Raw genomic sequence first — 26,108 nt, 5'->3', positions numbered from 1 at the left:
CGTTTCTCCCTCATTCCCATCTGTCTGCTAATCCCCTTTGCTCAATGAAGAGCTTGCAAAGTCCAGCTTCTAAACACCAGGAGGAGACACAGCTGCCACCATGAAGGGGGGTTATTTTTACTCCTGGACTTGAACAGGCTTTGAAGAGAGTTGGACGTGGTAAAGGACCAACTCACTCTCCTGCCTCACAGCAAGTCAGATCACCTACCAGGTGATATGGGGGTGATTTGGTAGGTTGTTAATTAATAATTAGCTGATTTGGTTTGATAAACGGAGTATTTTAGCAGGTAAGTTTTTAAGTCATCTGCCAAATTATTGGTTGCCTTGTGAGAAACTATGTTAGCACATTTTATATTGAAGGGATTATGGGAATACCGGTAGAAAAGATGTGTTTTCAGTGGTGGTGATGAGTAGGCTGCAGTTATAGAAAGCAACACGAAAGCAACACAAGATGTGGGACTTCCCTGGTGGCTCAGTGGTTAAGAATCCACCTGCCAATGCAGGGGACACGGGTTCGAGCCCTGGTCCGGGAAGATCCCACATGCCACGGAGCAGCTAAGCCCGTGCACCACAGCTACTGAGCCTGCGCTCTAGAGCCCACGAGCCACAACTACTGAGCCCATGTGCCACAACTACTGAAGCCTGCACGCCTAGAGCCCATGCTGCACAACAAGAGAAGCCACCACAATGAGAAGCCCGCTCAAGGAAGAGTAGCCCCCCCTTGCCACAGCTAGAGAAAGCCCGCACACAGCAACGAAGACCAAACTCAGCCAAAAAGAAATAAATTTATTTTAAAAAAAAGAAAAAGTAATTATATGTAATACCGGGTTCTTGAAATACCGGGTTCTGGAACAGTTGCCCTGTAAGGTAGGAACCATTACTATCTTCATTTTATAGATGAAGAAAAATGACTTCACCAAGTTAAATAACCTGTTCCAATCATAAATATAGCCAGAGAGTAGCAGAGCTGGATCAGGTTCCATACGTATCTGATACCACAGTCATGGCTTTTTAAAAAAAAAGCAGATCTACTGAAGCCCGCATGCCTAGAGCCCATGCACCACAACTAGAGAAGCCACCACAATGAGAAGCCCGCGCACCGCAACAAAGAGTAGCCCCCGCTTGCCACTAGACAAAGCATGCGCGCAGCAGCGAAGACCCAATGCAGCCAAAAGTAATAAATAAAATTTTTTTTAAAAAAAGGCAACACAAGATGTCCAGCCAGGAAAGGTGTTCCACAAGAGTAGTCACTGCCTCTGTTGAGTTAAGGATTCAGTCTTTAAGATGGACATCAGCATACCGAGGTACTTATTTACCACCTAAATATCTCTAGAGCTCTCCATCACTGCCTCCCCCTTAGTCCAATCATGTGTTGGGACTCCTTTATCCTCCAGTCTTAAAATGGCATGGAACCTCTCCATTCCGATCTCCAGGTGTGGCCATTGCCCAAGATGGGGTAAACAGGAGCCTTCTGTAAGGAAGTGGGATTGAGCAAAGCTAGTCAGTCTAGGGTGGACTCTTGAACGGGGCTTGTGTAAACTCAAGTCCTGTGGGGAACAGATCTGCAGAGAGGAAAGAATAGAGCAAAGGTAGGAGGACACCAGGCTTAGGGAGATGGGAAATCCCTTACTAATCACCTTCCATTGGAAGTTTCCATTTCCTCAAGAGGCCCTACCATACAGCTGGGTTTTTTGAGAAAACACTACATCTTTATAATAATTTACCTTTTTTTCCCCTGAAACCAAGCTAGCTTAAATCGCATTTTATCCCTTGCAGCCTTCCTTCTTAGACCAATTATAAGTGGGGGGCTCCCCAGGTTTGGTCTCACTCTACAAGCCGACAGTGTTGCCCTACCTCTTAAAATGGAAGGAATGCCAGGAAGATGTGGATGGTTCCATTTGGAGTATACCAGGCTGGACAATATACTTATTGCTGTGTATTCGTATTATTTATTGTTATTGAGGGCCAAATGCTCTGTCTTCACTGTCGTTTAATTACCACAATCATATGATGAGGATTCGGAGAGGTTTTGTCAACTTGCTCAGGAACACGGGGATGGGAAAGGACAGAGCCATGACTGGGGGTTCAGATCTCCCTGGCCATGCTGTGGAGAAGGTACAGGGAAAACTCCAGCCTGGGTCAGCCTTGGACGGTAGCAGAGAGACTTTCCTTGTTCAAGGTACCAGTTCAGAAGATGACTGCTCTGGGCAGTGAAGAGAGGGGTGTGTGAGTGATGAGGAGTGATTGAGAGGAAGGTCAGTGGAGCTGAAATCAGACTCTTTGTGATCAAGCATCCACAGTGATGCATTTTATTTTTTTTAATTTATTTTATTGAAGTACGGTTGATTTACGATATTGTGTTAATTTCTACTGTACAGCACAGTGATTCTGTTTTACATATATATCCATTCTTTTTCACATTCTTTTCCATCATGGTTTATCACAGGATATAGTTCCCTGTGCTGTACAGTAGGACCTTGTTGTTTATCCACATAGTGATTCATTTTATGTTAGCATTTGTCCCTAATGTTCTGTAACCATAATGGGAGCTGTGAGAATGACAAAGTGATGTTTCCCCAAGGCTTTTCCACCCGTCATTTTTTGACCTGGGAGGCAAAGCCCATTCCCCAAGATACAGGGACGGGGCCTGCTGCTTTATATACCCGGCCCTTACCTGGTGAGGCATATGGGGCACGAATCTCCTGAGGACATAATGGTGTGCCAGTCTCTGATGGGCTCATCGCCAGCTTCTAATCCCAAACTAACTCATGATCTGGGCTTGTATTTCTTCTCAGAGAGAGTGCCAGTAAGTTGTGGGCTGCCTTCAAAACCCGGAACCATTGCTTCCCATCCTGAGACTTGGCTTCCTGCCAGGTGCCTCTAGGGAGGGGTCGCAGGGCCCTGGGTCCCAAAAGCTGGCTGGTCTACAGCGAGAAGTCTGTTTATGTTTACCTTTGGGATTTGATCGAGAGGATGATACACACACGATGGTGAATGGTTACGATTATTTGTTATGAAAACAAGGATAGCTTTCACATTTTTTATTAAGGCTTTGTTATCACAAAACCTTCTTCCTCTCTCTTCTAACAATTATGATTTCGTTTCTGGAGATCAAAGTAGACAGAGCTTTCGCAGCTCTTCGCTCCAGCATTCCCAAAACGTGTGGTCATATCCAAGGCTCCCCACACTGAAGGGAATGTGACCAAGTTGGTGGAGCCTAACCAGTATGTTGAATGTAGAGCCCCAAGTCTTCTGTCTTCTCCATTTTGTTGAATGAATGCCTTGTTTCACAAGAGTTGGTCATGATGCTGAGAGACAGTTGAAAAGTATTTTCCATGATGTCATCTGACCTTGTGGGATTTTTTTTTTTGGCCTCTCCTATATAAAGCATACCTTCTGTTTTGGCCAGTTTTTTCCCCTAGTTTTACATGCAGTTGGATGCTAGAATGTCTGTTTTCTTTTCTCAGGCAAAATTAGATGTTTGGTGCTTTCCCAAATAGTCTTTAGGGTTGAATGAGCCTCAGAAATTGGAAGAATATGTCCTAACAGCTGTAAACAGGAGCATTCTAGGATGTACAAAAAAAGTCACGTTAATGACAATTTTTAATTACACGCTCTGTATCCCGAATTCAGTGACTTTATTTTTTTATTTTTTTTTTGGTGACAGATCTGAACTGCTGCCTGTTCTTACAAAAAGCCTAAAACCTAGAGGGCTTTTAATGTAGGTGGAGGCTGAGGGACCCAAGAGTTCTCCGCGCGCCAAAGGCTGGTGTTGACTCCAGCGCCAGGGCAGGCGCTGACACATCGCTTTGGCTAGGAAGGCAGGTTACATGCTGGAGACTCACAGAGAAAATGGTAAAGCCAGCTCTCGGGGGAGCCTGCCGAGAAAGCCCTACCCTCCGGGTTCACCAGCATGTTTGCCAAAATCTCTTTTTCTAGGAAAGTTTGCTAGCTTCATTTTTCCCTTACAGAGAGAGGAAAAGCCCCAAGACATGGGTGGTTTGTGGGACTCTTTCTTCAAGGATGAATTTCTCTGCTTGCAGTGAGAAACTCATATGCCGTTGAGTTTCACGAAGGACGGGGACAGCGGGAAGCAGATGTGTCCTGTTGTGGGAATCATCTCCCCAGGATGTGGGAGTGGGCAGGTGGTTTGAGTAATGGGCGAGTTATCTGTGTGCTTTCCATCCTTCAGGTTCACCAGTACTATAGCTGTCTCCCAGAAGAGAAAGTTCCCTATGTCAACAGTCCTGGAGAGAAACTTCGAATCAAGCAGCTATTACACCAGCTGCCACCACATGACAATGAGGTAAGGGGCTAGAGGGGCCTTCGTAAGACTTTTCTTAGAACTTTCTCAGAACTTCCTGTGAACGGTTACCTTTTTCATAATCAGAATGCTCATTATCAGTGAGATCCCCAACGAAGAAGTCTGGCAGTTTAGGTTTTAGCTTCCTTAATTAGAACTAAAAGAAACTGTCGGACACCTTCTGGGGAGGGTTACGGAAAAGCAGAATCTCATTATGGACTGGATTCGCCTCTGTGCCTGGCGAACTGGGGAGCACTAAAATTTAAAAGTTCAAGTCCAGGTTTTGTTAGTTGAAGGACGTGCGATGCTGGTTGCCTGAGCCTGTTAGATGATTGAGATTCCCTGGGCAGTTCAAGTCCGGCACAAACTTTGAGAGTCTCTTGAATTTTCAGCATCATTTCTTAGTAAATGAGTATGTAAGTTTTCCATCTTACACTGTAGTAGAAGTTACATGTCCCGATTTGCAGCTGTGAACATTTGTGTTTTTGTCGTTTCCAGTCCAACTTGGCAAGGTCACCCCTTATACTCTTGAAAGTATGACTCGCAGGCCGTCCTTTTTTCTGAACCCAGATACAGGGCACTATAAGCAGGCATTCATCGTCTTTGAACTCAAATTGATCCTAAAGGGAAATTTGTAAATACGCTTTTAAAAGATCATCACGCTTGGGAGGTTTAGATTTGCAAACTAGAAATTAATTCTCAAGTATCTGGTTTTTAAAAATAGTGATCCTACAGAATCGCATTGTCTGCTTAACTCTGATTGTGATTTAAAGAAAAACACAACTTTAAGTTGAAAGGAGAAATTTAAAACCCCTTCAGAGAGCTGGACCCCAGCTTTTTACCAACTGCCCCCACCCACAAGCTCAGTCCCTGAGGAAATGAGTGAGTACTTTTTTAGTCTTTATCTTCCCACATTTGAATAAAAGGAATAAATCAAGAGTCTCAAAAGTGAATTTGAATAAGTGGAGCCAAAGCTTAAAAACTGAAGCAACTCCCTAGAAAGACAGTCACAGTTCCCTTTCCTATTGTTTATTTCAGACTTCAGAAAACACATTTAAATAATGCTTTCTCCTTTAAAGAGGAGAGCAAGCATTGTAACCAGATGACCAGCTAACTAATTTGGAATTGAAAGTGTGGGTTTTTACAAGCAGGAGGGGTGTGCCTTTCTTTCAGAGCATGTCCCTAAATTGTCAGTGGTGTAACCATATATTCTGGGCCGTTCAGGTCCTTGCAGTTCTTTCTCCACATGAAGACTTTTTTTTTAAACATTTTTTTACTCAATAGAGGGAAGTGATCTGCTCTTTTCTGCTTTTGAATGATTAATTCTGTTTATGGTTAACTGTGGTTTCATGAAAAGAGACCCTTCAAATTTCGTCTTCCTGTTGGTGAGAGTTGCTTACATGTGACCCAGTAGACAGATTTGCCCATTTGACATGGCCTTTTTAAGGACAGAGGGTGAATCTAAAGTAAATATTTGATCATTCTCTTTTTCACCCAGATTAGTCAATTTTGATGTATACAGCTGCAGTGGTTTTCAAACTAGTCCTGGTTCAAAGGTTTCCCTTTAACCATCTGTAGGACAGATCATCGGGGCAAGCCGGTTAAACTTGCTGATGCTCAGATTATTCTAAAGTAAGATGGGGTGGGATTAGAACCATGTTTCCCGAAGTGTAGCAGATCCTTGATGACTTTGGTTGGTACATGGTCATGGCACTAAATAATACTGAACCACATAATGAGAGACTCACTACCTTTTCAGTTGCATTTCATTGCTTATGACTGAGTTGTCAAGGGGGAAATTTTAGTTTGGAGGGAGCAGGTATCTCACACCTCGCCAACTCCTGCTGCTTTCCATTTTTAAGTAACAGCGTTAAGAACCTCCGTTTCAGAATCTCCGACAAGCAAAAGTAGCCAGCTAGAATCCAGCAATGTGGTTTTGTTTTCAGTCTCGTATTTAGTTTTATGGTCGCTCTGTTTTTTCACAAGTGATATTGCTTTTCTATTTTTAGTCATAATATACTTTCTTTTCAAGTAAATGTATTCAAGTAAAAAACAGTGAGTCCGTTTTTAAAACAGTGTTAAGTAAACAATAGTTCAAGATTATAGCAAAATTCCCAAGGTGTGCATAAATAAAAGAGAGAATGGGAAATAGCAGATTTGAATATCTTTAATGTCCCTCCCTTAATTCTGTGAGTTTCTGTGTCGGACAAGAAGGAAAATATCTTATGCAAGTTGATGCATTAACCAAAGCCCAGCGGGCAGTCCTCTCCCTCCTACACACAGATAAACACGCGCAGAGACTCCTGTGAAGTAACACAGATAGCGCTGGGCCCACTCCTCAGTTTCACGCCTTTGGTTCCCATCTCATTTTGGGAAACAGAAGCTGTGAGCACGTTGACCGCTATTCTGGCTCGTTGGCCCGGAGCCATTCTTTGGCGTCAAGGATCGTTTCCATGGGCACATGGAGGTGAAAGTACCACGATCAATTTGAAGATGCGGATCACTTTGAAAGGAGGGGGAAGTCCCCGATCTTGACTTAGCAGCAAAGCTATCCCAGATGGTGTGGCTCTTAGTGTGGTGAGCAGAGTGTGCCAGTGAGGCCGAGACACAGTTACAGACCATTCATTGGCCTGCCCAAGAATGGGGCTCTGGAGTTTGGAGCCTTTAGGAAGCCCTTTTGATGGTCAGCAATCTCAGGTAGAGACTCACTGAAATAGCCCCCAGCCTGGTGGTGTTCAAGTGCCCACAAAGACTGTGAAACCAAATGGGAGTGTGTTTAGTGAGCACAGTCTGAGGCCTGGGCTTCAGGAACCCTCAGGAGCAAGGGTGACCCCTGCGTGCCATCCTCTGTGTCTGTCCAGGTTCGCTATTGCAACTCCCTGGATGAGGAAGAGAAGAGGGAGCTGAAGCTCTTCAGCAACCAGCGGAAACGTGAAAACCTGGGTCGTGGCAATGTCAGGCCCTTCCCGGTCACCATGACAGGAGCGATCTGTGAACAGGTGAGCGTGGATTGCGAGGCGTGCCGAGGGGATTGCTCTGGCGTCCTTTCACTCGTTCATTCAACAGTTATTTTACTGAGAACCTACTTTGTAGGCCTGGGGGATACAGCCGTGGACAGCAGATTTGAAAGCTTGATCTTGCCCTTGTAAGGAGTTCCGTTCTAAGGGAGAAGTCAGACAGTAACATAAATAAGATAGAAAAAATTCAGTGGGGAAGGAGGTTAGTGTTGGGAGTGTGCAGTGGTTGCAATTTTCAGTAAAGGGATGGGGAAGGCCCCGCAAAGACATGCAGGAACTGAGGGGGAGGGAGTCATGCAGATGGCGGAATGGGGGGCGTGGCTAAGGGAACAACAAGTTCAAAGGCCCTGTGGCAGGAGCCGTTTCTGTTCTGTTTGAGGAACAGCAGGTTGGCAAGTGTGGCAGGGCAGAGGGGATAAAGAAGAGAATGAGTAGATGAAGTCATGTTTCACAGAGGGTTGGGTAAGCCACTGGAAGGAGATAGGGAGCTATTGGAAGGAGTTGAGCAGAGGAATGGCATGATGGAGTTACATCTCAAAATGAGTCCTTTAGAAAGTGGAATTTGCCTGGACCATGGGTCAGCCTCTTTCCCAGGGTCATCCCAGGAGCAGTGCCGTTTAAGCAGGTGGTAAACGGTCACCCCCTTGGATCTGAGGGTTCTTCAGCACAGTGCATGAAGCCCCCTGCATTCTCTCTAGGACCTCACTGAGTCGAAAGTCTGGATTTGTTTTTTCTTCGAGTCTCCTGTAGAGTGCTCCGGGCATGGTGGAGGAGGGTTTTCAAGAAAGCAGGGTGAGAATCCAGCCTGCCTGGGTTCACCCTGCCCCACCTCTTGACCTCCAAAAGCCTTCTGGTGCTGATGGTCATATTTTGGGCACATCTCTTAGCCCTGCTGCTAAGACAGTAGCCCCATCTAACTCCTTAAGCGCTTTGGGGACCCATTCACATACTGAAAATATGTGAACTGGATTGAGGAAGAGAAGGCAAGATACTACCTGAGCGGAGGGGATACCATTTGGGGGCCCTTTTTGGGGATTTCAGAGGGATAGTGTGGGAAGGCTCAGGTGGATGGAATGGAGATGCAACTTAACAGGGAAGCCAGAGGACCACAGATTTGGCAGTGGGATGGGGCCTTCATCCTTGACACCTGCCCCTGAGATGTAGGTGGTCAGAGGTTAAGATGTGAGATTCTGTGTACTCAGTTCAGGGCCTCTGCCACTCTTGGGTCATTCTTCACCAGTCCAGGCGGACTTCCCTAAGACGATGGGAAGGTTGGGTGTTTCATGGGCAGGTGTCAAGAGTGGCATGGAAGAGTGACGAGAGCCTGGAGGCAGAAAGACATAACATGGCTGCCATAACATGGCAGTGACCATGTTACTTTTCCTGATGGTTTTGCTGCAAAATGGGGCTAACAAATGCCTAGGTCATAGAATCACGGTGAAGATTCAGTGGGATTCCGTGTTGTTAAAGTAATTAAACAAGGAGGCCGTTGGACTGGGGTGGCTCTAATGCCTCGGTAGCCTGTATCAGCAGACCAAAACCTAAACCAGTCAGGGTAGTGGAATCCGAGAAAGTGAAACTGAACAACCGATTGCAAACAGCCAACCAGGCTTTCCCAAATAAGGGGACTGCTTAATCCCTAGTCCCTGAAATACTTTCCGCACTTTGCTTCCACGTCTTCTCTATAAAAATCTCTCCCCGGGTTCGTGACCTTGGAGCTCTCCCAACAACCTTTAGTTTGATGCTTGTGGCCCAATTCGAATCAGTGTTGGAGCAAATAAACTGGAAAACTTGAGTGTGCCTCAGTTTCCCTTTTAGAAGTATGCATACCTCAGCTACCAACGTTAGCACAAAAGGCAGGGGTAGCACTTTGCATAACGTAACGTCTTTCTTATGTCTGGTCACTCGCATGAATGAGGCCCCCGAGACTATTCCATGAGACCTTGACTTTCTTTTCTATGAAGCGTCACAACCCTTCTGCTGGCCAAGGTGTGGGAAAGGTTTGGAGGTCGCTTTTCTCCTCCTTGGACGTTGCCCCCAGCCACTCATGTGGAGCCGTAGTGCTGGACCCTCAGGCTGGGAACCTCAGGCCAACACCGTGGTCAGCAGAGAGCCTCCCCCCTGGACCTGTTACCTCACACTTTACTCCTCCCTCAAAGACTGCACCGTATTCATTTTATCCCAGGTGCAACTGGAAGCGTGGGTCATCAGGGACTCTGCCTTGTTCCTTTCTGGGTAGGGGGAAGGAACTTCGGAAATGAGTGAGAAGCTCAGGAAGGGGAGAAAGAAGCCCTTTTCATAGTCTGGCTTTAGGAGTGGTACCTTTTCAATCGGGACTGTGTAAAAAGATGGTAGGTAAAAAAAGCATCCCTGAAAGGCTTCTAGAGAAGATGTTAAAAGTGGGCATATCTTTATGAACCCACTCCCTACCATCCAAAGTGCAGACCTCCAGGTCCTCCCAGAGGCCCTCTGAACCCCCTCCCCACTCACGCATCACCCAAACCCCACACAGCCTACTCTTTCTAGCAGTAGTCCTGGCTGGGCCTCTGGAGGGAGTTGGCAGTATCTGAAAGATCATGAGACCTCCTGCTGGCAGACTTTTCCTTTCTCTCCCACCTTTGGGATTGCTTATTTTCTCAGTGACAGGGTCTTCCTCGTGTTGGCCCTAGGAGGGGCAGTGGGGGAAGGGCAAGAAAACCCTGCCTGCCTGCGTGTAGAGCAGGTAGCACAGTAACTGATTTGCAAGTAAGCGCTCAGTCGCCAGCTGGTGATGCCGGTGGTGGTCGTGTATCCCTCCCGCGTGGCGCTGAGAGACGGGGCGCCGGTGTTCCTCTTCCTGACGTTTCTGTTCGCCTTGCAGTGCGGAGGCCAGATCAACGGCGGGGACATTGCTGTGTTTGCGTCGCGCGCCGGACACGGTGTCTGCTGGCACCCACCCTGCTTTATCTGCACTGTCTGCAACGAGCTCCTGGTGGATTTGATCTACTTTTACCAAGATGGGAAGATATACTGTGGCAGGCACCACGCGGAGTGCCTGAAGCCGCGCTGCGCAGCCTGCGACGAGGTCAGAGTCCGCCCGGCTCCCTGGGTTACACCGTAGCCAGCACGTTGTCCCGTGGTTCCTGCATGGAAGAAAACCATAGGCCACTCCCCTCCCCTCTTATATTAACCCTTTCAGAAATGAAGCCCCACCATCCCTCGTTGCTAGAATGTCCAGGACTGTGACCTGCTTTACTGAATGTCAGTCTCATGGGCCGCTAGGTGGAAGACAGTTTCTAGGGCTGAGGACATTTCCAGGGGCACTAGGTCAGTTCAGAACTCTAAAAATAAAAGGCTTTGTGCAACTTGAGATTTCAGCCCAAATCCCAGGAAGTAATCATCGTCAGTAATCGTGTGTCGTTTATCTTAAAATCTTGGGTTTCCTGAGATTCGATGGGACGGTTTGGTTTGAGAAGACGAGAAAGTGGGTAGCATGATTTGATTCTCCCACAGTTTACAAAAGGTCTGATGAGCATTCAGGGGGCACATGGCTACTCCGTCTGGAAACCTCTGCCCCACACTCTTAAGAGGTACTTGAATTTGCTTTTCCGAGTAAGAAAGCAGTCCGGACACAAGGTTCATACCTGGTGTTTTCTCCCAGCAGAAGCACACCTAGGTGTGATCTGGGAGCTGAAAGATAGAAAACCTGGTTTAACTTAAAAGTTGGGGGCAGAAAGGAGAATGTTCTAAACCTGACTGATTTTATGGGACATTATTAGGAGAAAGATCTTGGACAGGGGTTTCTTCGTGCATAAAGTAGGTTTTTGGTTCTTTCTGACCCCATAACCAACAATGTGGGACCCTGAAAATAACACTCCTCTTTTTCATCCAGAGTCCACTATTACTGTGGGCATCTCTTCCTTAAAAGCCGCCAATCAGAGACTCACTCCCCTAGAAGGAAGTCAATTGGCCTTATCTAACTTGGATTCTAATGCTACCAGTGATATTCAAAAGAGACCCTCTGGGCAGGTAGTTGGTCCAGTTCTAGTGATTGTGGGCAGCCCCTTTTCCTGCCTGCCTCAGTTTCCACATCTGGAAATTGATGCTCATGATACTTAATATTATCTAATGGCAAATAGAATAGGATGATTAAAGTGGTTTGAAATTTTTGCTTATTGAGATCTTATTCATACAGCATAAGATTTACCCTTTTAATGTGTACAATTCAGTGGTTTTTAGTGTATTCACAGAGTTGGACAACCATCACTACTGCCTAATTCCAGATCATTTTCATCACCGAAAAAGCAACACCAGGTCCATTAGCAGTCACTCCCCTTTTCCCCTCCCTCTAGCCCCTGGCAACCAGTAATCTCTGTCCCCATGAATTTACATATTCCAGACACTTCATATAAGTGGATTAATGCAGCATATGACCTTTTGTGTCTGGCTTTGTTCACTTAGCACAGTGTTTTTGCGGTTTTCCCGAGTTCCAGCATGTATCAGTACTTTCCTTTTCATGGCTGAAGAATAACCAGTTGTGTGTATATATCACATTTTGTCTAGCCATTTATTAATTGATAGACATTTACATTGTTTTCACTTTTTGACTATTATGTACAATGCTGCTATGAATATTGATATACGAGTTTTTGTGTGGACATATATTTTCTGTTCTCTTGAGTATATACCGAGGAGTGGAATTGATGGGTCATATGGTAGTTCTATGTTTAACGTTTTGAGGGAATCTAAACTGTTGTCAAGAGGAGCTGCACCATTTTACATTCCCACTATCAATGAAGATTCCAATTTCTCACATTCTCCTCAATTCTTTTTTTTTTTTTTAACATCTTTATTGGGGTATAATTGCTTTACAATGGTGTGTTAGTTTCTGCTTTATAACAAAGTGAATCAGTTATACATATACATATGTTCCCATATCTCTTCCCTCTTGCATCTCCCTCCCTCCCACCCTCCCTATCCTGCCCCTCCAGGCGGTCACAAAGCACCAAGCTGATCTCCCTGTGCTATGCGGCTGCTTCCCACTAGCTATCTACCTTACGTTTGGTAGTGTATATATGTCCATGCCTCTCTCTCGCTTTGTCACAGCTCACCCTTCCCCCTCCCCATATCCTCAAGTCCATTCTCTAGTAGGTCTGTGTCTTTATTCCTGTCTTACCCCTAGGTTCTTCATGACTTTTTTTTTTTCTTAAATTCCATATATATGTGTTAGCAAACGGTATTTGTCTTTCTCTTTTTGACTTACTTCACTCTGTATGACAGACTCTAGGTCTATCCACCTCATTACAAATAGCTCAATTTCGTTTCTTTTTATGGCTGAGTAATAGTCCATTGTATATATGTGCCACATCTTCTTTATCCATTCATCCGATGATGGGCACTTAGGTTGTTTCCATCTCCAGGCTATTGTAAATAGAGCTGCAATGAACATTGTGGTACATGACTCTTTTTGAATTATGGTTTTCTCAGGGTATATGCCCAGTAGTGGGATTGCTGGGTCATATGGTAGTTCTATTTGTAGTTTTTTAAGGAACCTCCATACTGTTCTCCATAGTGGCTGTACCAATTCACATTCCCACCAGCAGTGCAAGAGTGTTCCCTTTTCTCCACACCCTCTGCAGCATTTATTGTTTCTAGATTTTTTGATGATGGCCATTCTGACTGGTATGAGATGATATCTCATTGTAGTTTTGATTTGCATTTCTCTAATGATTAATGATGTTGAGCATTCTTTCATGTGTTTGTTGGCAGTCTGTATATCTTCTTTGGAGAAATGTCTATTTAGGTCTTATGCCCATTTTTGGATTGGGTTGTTTTTTTGTTATTGAGTTGCATGAGCTGCTTATAAATTTTGGAAATTAATCCTTTGTCAGTTGCCTCATTTGCAAATATTTTCTCCCATTCTGAGGGTTGTCTTTTGGTCTTGTTTATGGTTTCCTTTGCTGTGCAAAAGCTTTGAAGTTTCATTAGGTCCCATTTGTTTATTTTTGTTTTTATTTCCATTTCTCTGGGAGGTGGGTCAGAAAGGATCTTGCTGTGATTTATGTCATAGAGTGTTCTGCCTATGTATTCCTCTAAGAGTTTGATAGTTTCTGGCCTTACATTTAGGTCTTTAATCCATTTTGAGCTTATTTTTGTGTATGGTGTTAGGGAGTGATCTAATCTCATACTTTTACATGTACCTGTTCAGTTATCCCAGCACCACTTATTGAAGAGGCTGTTCTTTCTCCACTATACATTCCTGCCTCCTTTATCAAAGATCAGGTGACCATATGTGCGTGGGTTTATCTCTGGGCTTTCTATCCTGTTCCATTGATCTATCTTTCTGTTTTTGTACCAGTACCATACTGTCTTGATTACTGTAGCTTTGTAGTATAGTCTGAAGTCAGGGAGCCTGATCCCTCCAGCTCCGTTTTTCGTTCTCAAGATTGCTCTGGCTATTCGGGGTCTTTTGTGTTTCCATACAACTTTCTCCTCAATTCTTGTTTGTCTTTTTCATTATGGTCACCTTAGTTGGTATGAAGTGACATCCTGTGGTGGTTTTGATTGGCTTTTCCTTAATGGCATATAATGTTGAGCATTTGTTTAATGTATTTATTGGCTATATGCATATCTTCTTTTTGGGAGAAATGTCTAGTCAGATCTTTTGCCTGTTTTTTCACTTAGGTGATTTTTCTTTTTCTTGTGGCTTTGTAAGGGTTGTTTATATATTCTGGATACTAGTCCCTTATCAGATATGTGAATTGCAAGTATTTTCTCCCATTCTGTAGTTATATTTTCACTTTCTTGATGATGTCCTTTGAAGCATGAAAGTTTTTTATTTCAGTGAAATCCAACTTCTGTTTTTTCTTTTGTTGTCTATGCTTTTAGTAGTCATAGCTAAGAAACCATTGTCTGATTGTCTGATCCAAGTTCATGAAAATTTACACCTGTGTTTTCTTCTAAACATTTTATAGTTTTTTTCCTCTTACATTTAGGTCTCTGATCCCTTTTGAGTTAATTTTTATATGTGGTGTGAGGTAGGGGTTCAAATTCATACTTTTGTATATGGCTATTCAGTGGTCCCAGATAGATTTGTTGAAGAGAGTATTCTTTCTTCCATCGAATGTCCTTGTCACCCTTGTCAGTAATCAGTTGGCCATAAACACTTGAGCTTATTTCTGCCTTGATTACTGTAGTCTGCAGTAAGCTCTTAAATCTGTGCTTTGAAATTGTAAAAAACTCTGTCTTAGGGGTCAAAACACAAATGCTTCTGAGGGCTAGACAGTTATCGTAAATGAAGGTGACTCATTTTAAGGTAACAGTGAGTGGTGAAAAAAAATGACAAGCTACAGAACTCATCACTCATCTGAAAGCAGCAACCCCTCTTATTGTTGCCATGCAAGAATGTGTAGCACACGTTGCCAAACACGTGTTTTCTAAAGAGAAACCAGGATTCCAGGTGTTTATATGACATTTCTCATTTTAAAAAAATATTGTGCATAAGCCAGATTAAATCGATATGGCCAAAGCGCCCATGAGCTGTCAGTTTTTAGTCCTGCTTTATATTCTTTAGGGTAGCATGTTCTTTGTCTTTATACAACGTGGTTAAATTAATCACCGACCAGGCCAGAAACTCTTTAATTGTGCTTTAGGCAAATCCACACGCGGGAACTGATATAGATAGAGAATAAACATACACATATAGATTTTCTGTTTAATAATTGGTGGACAGGACCTATTTCCCTACCCTTCCAGTTTGGGGCCCTCATAGCTTTCCACCTTTAAAGTACATTCTCATGGCTGGCTCTTATCCACTGACCATTTGGCTTCTCCATCTCCAGATCATCTTTGCAGACGAATGCACAGAAGCTGAGGGGCGACACTGGCACATGAAACACTTCTGCTGCTTCGAATGCGAGACAGTGCTGGGCGGCCAGCGCTACATCATGAAGGAGGGAAGGCCCTACTGCTGCCACTGCTTCGAGTCCTTGTACGCAGAATATTGCGACACCTGTGCCCAACACATAGGTGAGGCAACTCTTGGTGCTCAGCTTGGTCCTACTCTGACTGGATCTGCTTTGTGTCCGGTATAGTTAGAATCCCTTTGGTTGTAAGTGATAGAAACCCAACTGATACTACCTTAAGTGACAAAGGAAATTTCGTGGCTCACAGGACCAGAAAAGCCAAGAAGGAAATTGGTTTCAGTTAAGGATGGTTCAAGGATTCAAAGTCTGGTTCTTTTTTTCTCCTGTGTGTCTCCGCTCAGTTTGCTTTCTCTTGGCATCATTTGGAAGCGAGCTGCCTTTGCAAGGTGACCAAGATGACCCCCCCCGCCCAGCTACACTTAGTCTTAGCACTGGTATTCTCTAAAAGGATGGGATCGTGTTTTTTCCAATATCCAAGTCAGGTCCTCCAGATAGGAATGCTGTAGCCCCTCATTTGGTCATCTGTTCCACCCTGCAAAGAAAAGAATAGGGAGTTCCCATTGGAACTCACCCCCAAGGTATACAGTCCCACTACCAAAGGGAGGAGGAGAGGTCTCAGAGGACGATATGAGGGGAAAATGTAAACAGACGTCTTCCACAGCCTCCTCGGAAAACCTCGGGGGTCAGCAGAGGGAGGAAACAAAGCAGTCCTCGTGGTAGGAAGAGACAGTCAAGGAAACCAAATGGTTTCTGGCACGCGTGTCTTTAAAAAAAAGTCAGCAAAAGCTGACCCAGCCAGAAACGAAGTGAGAGAACCTCAAATAGCTCGGAAGCTATAAACTCCCCAAAGAAGTGGCAGATATGAGATGGTGAAAATCATTTTCCCTTTTCAAGTAACTGATTTGTTCAGCCCTTCCATGCTGTTCCCGATCGTGCTGCATCTGTAGCTTCGTATTCAGCTTTCCTGTTCTGGCACCTTGAGAATGGGCTGCCCTTTAAAAAGAAAAAAAGCAGTTGGCAGCAGATGAATGTCTTTGAGACCAGCAGCCTGATCTTCCTGTGGCTTGTGCAATTCCAAGAAGTCTGCTCGGAGGCTGCCAGCTTCTTACCTGTAGTTGGGAGATACGGAGATAATCAGTGTGAGAGCCTGTTGTGCCCCGCTTGGAGACACCTGCTGTGTGCTTAGTGGTCCTTTGTCGTTGAGTCCATCCCACGGACTCAGGCCCGCTTCTGTGGAGCCCTTCTGCTCTGGAGTCCCCGCCAGGCCCAGGGTGGAGCCTTGCTGTGCCAACCTTGGTCCAGCAGCGTTCCCTTCTGGGAGCTGGGGTGTTGCGAAAAATCCCCTTTCCCCAACCCCTAAAAACCTCCCCCTCTCACAGCCTGATGCATTTCTCACAGGGTCAAAGAGGTTAAACAGACATACCTCCCTTTATTCTAAGAGCTAGGAAATGAGCTTGATTTGGACAGGTGGTGGGGCAGGTGAGGAAGGGCGAGGGGTGGGACTCGATCGGGGAAATGGTGTGATGGTGCTGACCCAGCACTGCTCACTGTGGCTTCTGGGTCTGCAGGGAGATGCCTGCTCAGCTGAGAGAGGCTGAGTATAGACAGCTTACCTATGGCAGCCATACCCCCTGCTTGTTAGTATTTCTATTTCTTCTGTCCCTTTCCATCGAGGCTTAAAAGCCTCTCCAGAAACTGCCACTTAGAATTTTTGCTCAGTAGCTTGGACAAGAGAAAATATGTCACCGCAGCATGTACACCTCAGAAGTTCCCTGTTTTCTTCTGTTTCTGTCTTCTTTTTAGCTTTGATTGGCATTCCCTTCTCCTTCCCTCTGAACGCCATAAAAAGGCAAGAGTGCTTTGTCAGAAAAGGGGACCACTGTGGCCTGCAGTATTATCACTGCTGTGGGTAAAATGCTGTCCCTCATTTTTCTTTTCCTAAATCCACTTTTCTGTACAACATACTTTTCTTGCAACAGAGAAAGGGTATGCTCTGTATATCGCACATACCACAGTGTCTGGGTGCTTTGCTCTGACCGTATTATCCAAATATTCCCTATTTATACAGCCACTCAGTGCGGACCCTACAGCAGGAAGCCGTTGCCAGGGCAACGGTACTTTTGCCTGCTCACAGCAGAGTAAATAGTCCTATAAACATACCGAGGCTGTAGCAGCAGTAGACACATACACCCTCAGAGAAGTACTTAAAGGGCTTAGGGAGGGAATAAAAAAGGAACGCTTAGATGTGGAACGGCCGAGCCCTTTTCCAGATGTTTAGAGTTCAGGAGCAGTTCAGAGCACCATCTGACATCGTTGATGTTTATCAGGGACCACGTTTCACTGCCTGCTGGGCCGCTTTGGAACATGCCTCCCCCTCCGCTCTCCCTACCGCGGCCCGGCCTTTTGTGAGGCCCCCATCCCCAGAACTAGGCCCCTGCTGCCGCATCTGAGTATGTTTCTTCGCAGAAGCACAGGGAGGCAGCTGGTGGAGGGACAGCCCGTAGGAACTGGACTTGCCGCACACCTCTGAAAGGCAGTGGATAAGGCTGCAGCTGCTTGGGGTGCTGTGCTGAGTTGGAGGTCGCAGTGAGGATCCAGGCAGCTGGGATGTCAGTGGAAGCTCTCTGGAGGAGAGGGAACAGGGGAGAGGGGAGGGAGGGCCGAGCCAGCCTCAGAGTTCTTTCTTGGACAGCATCCAGGTAGCGGCCCTCAGAGCAGAGAGGGAGACAGGCATTGAGACCTAATAAAATCTCAAGAAGACGGCTGGGAAGAGTTAGCAAAGCACTCACTGCATCTTAACTCAGTTAGTTCTCAAGCAACCCTCTGAAGTAAGTACTATTATTATCCCTGTTTTATTGTGGAGGAGACTCAGGCACAGAGACATGAAGCCACTTGCCTAGGGTCACACAGCCCAACAGCAGCCCAGCCAAGATTGGAACCAAGCTGACGGGCTTCAGCATGTTTACAACCAGCTGGCATGGCACGGAGCTGCGATTTGAACTTGCGTTTGTCCGAGTCCTGATGCCTCACCAGGGAGTTCGGCCTGCCTGTGCTGCCTGCTCCTGCTTCCCCCGGCAGCCTGACGGAGGAGAAAATGTTTCTGGAGCCCCAGCTTTGCGCCTGCTGTCTCTAGCCCCTCCCCTGCCGGTTTTCACTCCTCCTGGGAATGCGGTGCTGAAAGGGAGTTGATTCAGTGTCCCTCTGATCTTGGAGTGACCCTTGTGGTGGCTCCTGTCCTGCTAAAAATCCCCGCTTGGTCCCTAGGGCCTGACTCCTGAATAAACAGAGACCCCTTAGTTCAGGGAGGAGCTCCTAGGAGAAGAATTTACCTTACGCTTCTCTGTCCCTGGACTCCAGGGACATAAAGGGAAGTGAGGGGTACATGGGGAGGGCCCGGAGAGGCTGCTGCGCCATCTGCCTTTTGTTCTTGCCCTTCTCCTTTCCCCTGTTTCTTGTTCACAGCCTCTCTGGACAATTGTCTAGAGGTTACTCTTGGAAAGTTCAGACTCAGGACTCGAGCCACCAAAGGTGAAAGTTCACATTGGTACTGCCTTTCGGGAGAGGCATTGATCGCTAGGCGTCAGGATTCTTGCAGAGGTCCCTTCCCATCCCACAGTCACTGCTGGGTCTGCATTTTAAGCAGGCTCTCCCTACGGGAGGCTGGGAGGTAGGTCCCACAGCTCCCGGCTCCCATTCTGCCCGTTTAGCAGCTGTCAAAAGAGAGTCTCCCCGTGTCGCTCTCTTAGCAACAGTCCCAGGTGACTCTCCCTTTGGCCTGGTGCAGGTCAGGTGCCCACCCTTGAACTAGTAACTGGGCTGGGAGATATGGTGTTTATACTGGCCAGTGCTGGTCCAGGTGTGGCTTTAGCCCCGCCCAAAGCTCATGGCCCAAGGGTGGCAGGGAGATGGTGTCCCACAGGGAAGTTAAGCCCTGTAACCAGAAGAGGGCAGAAGAGACTCTGAGATGCAAGAGGGGCTATGGGAGGTTCCCAGAAGCAGGTGTAACAATGTTATGTAAACGAGACACAGCCCGGGCAAGGGACAGAAGTTACGCAAAGGATATGCATGCTTACGGTGAGGTGATGTCTTTGACAGACTGCATCCAAGTTTTTCCTTACCGTGAGCTAAAGTCCACTTTTTTCCTTTCCACTAAACTGCTAAAGTAATTACCCTTTGGAATGCCAGGCACTGGTGATGGAATTCAATTCATTCATCCATTCCACACACGAAGAGCCCCTACGGTGTACCAGGCCATGTTCCTGGAGATACCCCAGAAACTTCATCGTACAACTTCACTTTTAGTAATTAACACATGCACATATGTAGTGGCTCAGTGTCAAGCAGTATCCATGCTGTGAAGAAAATAGAGCAGGTAAGGGTGGAGAGTGGTGGAGAGTAGCTTTTAGGGTGGACAGGAAGACTTCTCCATGGAGCTGCCGTTTGAGCAGACCCCTGAGTAGACTGAAAGATGATTATCGAGGTCATGATTAGGAACAAGACTTCCTGAGTATAGATCTCATCTATGATTCCTAGCTCCTTTACATTAAGCAAGTTATTTAACCTCCTCTGCCTCTGTTTTCTCCTCTGAAAAATGGACGTAATATTAGAAACCTACCTCGTACAGTTGAGAAGTTAAGTGAAGCATTTAAAGCAGTGCTTCTCACACCCTAGCATCATCATTGCTGTTTATCTGGAGGAACGCGCCCCAGGCGGAAGGATTCATGGACAGGCCATTTGGATTTAGTTTCTCTGCACTCAGAGCAAATGAGTTAAGAAGGGCCTGACTGGGTAGAACGAGGGGGCTGTCCTAATAGGACATGACTACTATTTACACGGGGGCCTGATCATTGATTTATTGACATTTTATTCTGCTGCATCTGGAAGCCTCCGCCAAACCAGGGTGCTGTGTGTTTTATGTCGTCACGTAATAACTCTGAGCAGCTCGTCAGCCTCTTCCTGTCTCTTCTTTTCCCAGGGATCGACCAAGGTCAAATGACCTATGACGGCCAACACTGGCATGCCACTGAGACCTGTTTCTGCTGTGCTCACTGCAAGAAGTCCCTCCTGGGCCGGCCGTTCCTCCCCAAGCAAGGCCAGATCTTCTGCTCACGGGCCTGCAGTGCCGGGGAGGACCCCAATGGCTCTGACTCTTCTGATTCGGCCTTCCAGAACGCCCGGGCCAAGGAGTCCCGGCGCAGCGCCAAAATCGGCAAGAACAAGGGCAAGACAGAAGAGCCCATGCTGAGCCAGCACAGCCAGCTGCAGGTGAGTTCCAACCGGCTGTCGGCTGACGTGGACCCCCTGTCGCTGCAGATGGACCTGCTCAGCCTGTCCAGCCAGACACCCAGCCTCAACCGGGACCCCATCTGGAGGAGCCGGGACGAGCCGTACCATTACGGGAACAAGATGGAGCAGAACCAGTCGCAGAGCCCCTTGCAGCTCCTCAGCCAGTGCAACATCAGAACTTCCTACAGTCCAGGAGGGCAAGGGGCCGGGGCCCAGCCCGACATGTGGGCCAAGCACTTCAGCAACCCCAAAAGGAGCTCATCGCTGGCCATGAAGGGGCACGGTGGCAGCTTCATCAAGGAATGCCGAGAAGACTATTACCCGGGAAGGCTGAGGTCCCAGGAGAGCTACAGTGATATGTCCAGCCAGAGCTTCAGTGAAAACCGAGGCAGCATCCAAGTCCCCAAATATGAGGAGGAGATGGAAGAGGAAGGGGGCATGTCCACTCAGCAGTGTCGGACCCGTCATCCGATCAGTTCACTGAAATATACCGAGGACATGACGCCCACAGAGCAGACCCCGCGGGGCTCCATGGAATCGCTGGCCCTGTCTAACACAACAGGTGAGTTCTGTTTACCTGGAACACAGCGAGCGGACTCTCGGGGTGACCTGATGCCAGTCCTCAAGGTTTGCGCGTTGTGCCCGCCATGTGCTCTCATCCGCCGGGTCGTTGGGGAAGGTGAACCCAAGTGTCGATGGCTTCTGTCTTTGACTGGATTCCCTTTAAGCAGAGCCTGAGGCAGGGATTAGGGTGCCTGTGATGTGTTGAGGACATGCTCCCAAGGAAGGGGAGTGAGAGAAACAGGCTAGGGCGGGGGGAGGAGCCAAGTGAAGAATGGTGTCTGGGCTGGAGTCTAGCTTCAGCCTGAGCCCACAGGGGTCTCTGGAGGATGAGTTGTACCACATGGTTGGTTCCTTCTTGGGACAAGGGGGCTGACGTTTTGCATCACCGTGTCAGTTATTGGCCCAGGGCTGCTGGAGAGTGACCTGGGGATAAGGATGTGGATGTGGGCACGGGGGCAAGACAGCTCCCGTCAGCCAAAGGCAACATTCAGGAGAAGGGGTGGCAGTGAGCTGGAGGGGGGTACTCATGAAACGGGGTGCCGCCTGGGACATCAAAGCATCCATGACAGCTTCCGTGGCTGTCCTGAACCCCAGTATCTCATTAGGGAGCCGGATTTTTTTTTTGTTTTTTGTTTTTTAAAGAAGATATTGGGGGTAGGAGTTAATTAATTTATTTATTTTTGCTGTGTTGAGTCTTCGTTTCTGTGCGAGGGCTTTCTCTAGTTGCAGCGAGCGGGGGCCACTCTTTATCACAGTGCACGGGCCTCTCACTATCGCGGCCTCTTGTTGCGGAGCACAGGCTCCAGACGCGCAGGCTCAGTAGCTGTGGCTCACAGGCCTAGTTGCTCCGCGGCACGTGCGATCCTCCCAGACCAGGGCTCGAACCTGTGTCCCCTGCATTAGCAGGCAGATTCTCAACCACTGCGCCACCTGGGAAGCCCGGGAGCTGGTTTTAATGTGTAGATAAAGATGAAAGAAATGGGGATGGACAAGGAGAAGGCAGGCAGGCTGAGAAGGACAGAAGTGTTGGGAGAGACAGACAAACAGACACCCCGTTGACTGTTCTGGCCAACCAAATTTTCCAGCTGTTTTCCGTACGTGTGAAGACGATGTCAGTGTCCTCTAAGATGCCACTACTCAAAGTGTAACCTGAGGATCGGGGCTGTCCGCAGTGCACCCCGAGATAAGTACTGAAATTGACAGTGTTTAGAAACTCTTAGAGCAGTCTGACACTGCTGGGACATCCAAGTGCACATCCAGTGGGCTCGTCTCACGGGTCCAGGTGCAGACCACTCAGGGCGTTGTAGACGCACGGGCGAGTTGTCTGTGGCAAGTGCTGGGTATGAGTCCTGCTCAGGTGGGTCCCATATCAGGCCGCCACAATGGACTGAAAACTAAAAAAACTGGTCCTTCACTACAGATAACTTGGGAAATGCTGCTCTAAGATGCACTAAGTGTCTCTGCCCCTTGTTGGCAGGACACCGAGGAGGGAGATGCACTTCTGTCTCTTACAGTAGAGATTCCCAGAGTCTAATGTGTCTCTCTGGGTGGAGACTGTGACAACCTGATGCACATCAGCCCTGGATGGAGGGACGGCCACCACTCAGCCCCAGCTGGTTGTTGCCACTTGCAGGGATGTTTATTTATTCAACTAAGAGTGATAGAGCTCTTGCCATGTGGCAGACATTGTTCCAAGCACTTGATAAATAGTCACTCACTTAATTAAATCATCACAACCCTTTGAAAGGTACTCTTAAAATTCTCACTTCAGAGTTGAAGAAACTGAGGCACACAGAGGTTGAAGGACTTGCCCTAAGTCACCCAGCTTTTTTTTTTTTTTTTTTTTTTTTTTTTTTTGCGGTACGCGGGCCTCTCACTGCTGTGGTCTCTCCCGTTGCGGAGCACAGGCTCTGGACGCACAGGCTCAGTGGCCATGGCTCACGGGCCCAGCTGCTCCGCGGCATGTGGGATCTTCCCGGACCGGGGCACGAACCCATGTTCCCTGCATCAGCAGGCGGACTCTCAACCACTGCGCCACCAGGGAAGCCCAGTCACCCAGCTTTTAAACAGGGATTTGAACTTCTGCATGTGACCCCAGAGCAGTGCTCTTAATCACATCAGGGTACCAACCTAATCTGAGCCCCATGCTGTCAAATCTTCCAGTTTTTCCAAAGAAGTTAAAAACGTGGATTTTTTAAAATGTGAAACCTATTGGAACTCTCTGCTGGACAAGCAAAACGTGTCTCTGAGTTGTAGGATATCTATGCGGTGCGTTTTTAATTTTCATCCCCCTCCAATGCTTTCACAGCTGTGTTCTCTTTTGTCCTGGAGGACAGATAGCAGATATCCTTACCCCCATGTTTCAGATGACAAAAATGAGGCGTTGGTGACTAAGCACTTTGCCTGCTGTCGTAGAAGTGAGCAATTAGTGCAGAGTGACGACCACCTGGCTCCCAGCCCAGTTTGTGCTATTCTCAGAAGATTTATATGCTATAATTATTTAGGAGGCCAGGAGATAGATGTGTAGTTCACACTCTGAAGCAGAGCTTCTCAAAGCTAGACCACCTGCATGAGAATCATTGGCTGCTTGATTGAAACATGGACTCCAGGGCCTCCTCCCCAGGCCCGGTGTATCAGAGCCAATAGAGGTGGGGTCCAGGGACCTGCATTATTTTTTTTTATTCAAACAGAAAGTCACAAAAATTATAATCATCCTCATCAGTTCACTCAGTCCCATGTAATTAATTTTTTTTCATCTTGATCTTTTGTTAGCACTTTGATGAACGCATCAGTTTCCCATTAGAGTTCTGAAAATGCTTATTCATTCAGTTCAGCAGTGTAGTCAGTTACCAGAAAGCTGTACTTGTCAGAGTCTTTTTCATGAATCAGGAACCTGCATTTTTACCAGCTCCCTGCTGGTGCCGATGCGACCACTGTCTGAGAGCAGTTGTTCCTGGGTTTGTCTGTTCTGACTTTGTTGTCCTCACACTGTAACTTAGGAGGAGATCTAGGGCTTGGAGAATGTTGGAAAGGCCACACGGGTACATTTGAAGAACACACAGTCTCCAATCCTAAGGAAGAGGCCGGGTTGCTTATCCTTGAGATTTTCTACGAATCCTTGGGCAAAGCAACAGATGCCTCTCTGTCACTGAGATTTTTGGAAAGCAGCCCTGAACCATGTCTGATAGAGCTGAGAAAAATTGCTCAGATCCGCACTGTCTGATACGGTAGCCACAAGCCACGTGTGACTGTTGAAATTTGAGTTAATTGAAATGAAATAAAATGAAAATTCTAGGCCCTCAGCTGCACGAGCCACATTTCAGGTGGTCACTAGCCATGCACTGAATTTTAAACTTCTTTTCATTTTAATCAATTTCACTTTCAATAACCATGTGTAGCTAAGCTAGAGGCTACCCTATGGACAGCACAGATGAAGGAAGGGAGCTGTTAGGCCGGGCACAGTTTCAACCCCATTATTAGTCTCTTTGGAAGATCTCTCATGAGCTCTGGTTTGTCACATTCTAACCTAACGGTTTGGAGTACCAATTCTGGAGTTACACTCCCTAGGTTCACATCCAGCCTTCGTCACGTAGGAGCTGTGTGGCCTTGAACAAGTTGCTTAAATTCCGTGAGGTTCGGTGTCCTCATCTGTGGAATCTGGTGAATAATAGTACTTCCTTTGTAGGGTTTTTGTAGAAGGAAACGAGTTTTTGTAAACTCGTGAATATAGTCTTTGACACATATGACTGTCTCTGATGGTTACCCGCTACTTTTTATTATTATTATTATTTCTCTCTCATCCCAAACACACTGGTGCGTGGTTTTGGCCTCTAGGGATGTTTTGGATTTCGGTATCTCCCAGCATCCAGCAGGTGTGCAGGTTCGCATTTTTAGGTTTGAAACTGCTCCCGTGGGTCCCCTTTTTCCTAACCAGCCTGAGAAGAGCGTGAGAAATGGGAGTAAAGAAAGCATTTTGTGCCCCTGTGTTTCCATGGATCTGTCAGACACATCAGTGTGGAAGGGAGACGGTAGCTAGTATTCACAGCACGGCTTCATTGTTCATTACTGGAGCGCACCCTAAATAGCCCTTCACATCCTGTGCCGGACACACATCACCAAGGATGTGGTGTTGACTAGGCTTGGTAAGCGGTCCTTTTGCTGCTGACCCTCACTGTTGCACTCAGATTTTGCTAGAAAATTCAGTAGTCTTTTGAGAAGGCAGTGTTCTGAACTATCTGTGTATCTTCAAACCCTGGAATCCCAGTCTATGAGTGAAGGCACGTGTCACCGAAGTCTTAGTCAAAACACCTTGATTCTGCAGCGAAAGCTAGATTTCAGAATGATGCATTTTTTTTTTCCTCTTTTTGGCCAGTAACTTGTTATTAACTAAGTCTGCAGTGTTTAATCTGGCACAAAGCATGATCTTTTTGTGGGCAGCATTTTTCCTTAGAACAGATCTTAGAAAAGCAGGTAGCCCCAGCGGCTGGCCAGCCTCAGATCTGGCCTTCGACACCTCCGGTTTGGTTTAGAAGTGGGAGTGTACTGTCCCTCCCTCCTCCCTGGCAAACACAGTCCATCCATTCTGCTCACACAGAGTGCATCAGGCGGGCACGGTCACCATTTGCATCCCCATCGTGTGGAGTCTTGCAGAAGCTCTTTAACCCTGCCATGGCCTAAACATGCCTCTAAAGCCGCTTGCAACCCGGGTGATCATAGTATTAGAAATGGGAATAACAGAATCAACAACAACTAACATTGCCAGGTGTGTGTGTCATGTACTAGGTGCAGTTCTAAGCACTTTGCAGGAACTAACTCACAACATTCCTGTGAGGTAGATACAGTTATTTCCGTTTTACAGGTGACTTAAGTGAGACACAGAGAGGCTAAGTAGCCCAAGGCCACACAGCTTGGAACTGGAGGAAGAGGATTTAAATCTGGGTGTTCTAGCCCCAGAGCCTGTGCCCTTGACCACCGTGTCATGGCAGAAGCGGATGATGGTTATGTGGGTGATCAGTGGTGATGACCGTAGTAGAC

At 46.9% G+C, this 26,108-nt stretch overlaps 1 protein-coding gene across 1 annotated transcript in view; it reads left to right on the top strand.

Annotated features, from left to right (window-relative positions):
- Positions 1 to 26,108, top strand: part of PRICKLE2 (prickle planar cell polarity protein 2) — a 335,809-nt gene that overhangs the window by 270,971 nt on the left and 38,730 nt on the right. The window contains exons 4-8 of the mRNA XM_060021495.1: positions 4,193 to 4,306; positions 7,165 to 7,302; positions 10,181 to 10,384; positions 15,141 to 15,327; positions 20,200 to 21,072. Of these exons, the coding sequence (XP_059877478.1) occupies positions 4,193 to 4,306; positions 7,165 to 7,302; positions 10,181 to 10,384; positions 15,141 to 15,327; positions 20,200 to 21,072 (1,516 nt within the window). The remainder of the gene's footprint in view (positions 1 to 4,192; positions 4,307 to 7,164; positions 7,303 to 10,180; positions 10,385 to 15,140; positions 15,328 to 20,199; positions 21,073 to 26,108) is intronic.

This window comes from Delphinus delphis, chromosome 10 (assembly GCF_949987515.2).
Source record: "Delphinus delphis chromosome 10, mDelDel1.2, whole genome shotgun sequence".
Classification (NCBI taxonomy): Eukaryota; Metazoa; Chordata; class Mammalia; order Artiodactyla; family Delphinidae; genus Delphinus; species Delphinus delphis.
Note: the sequence above shows the minus strand (reverse complement) of the source record. Positions and strands in the feature narration are given on the sequence as shown.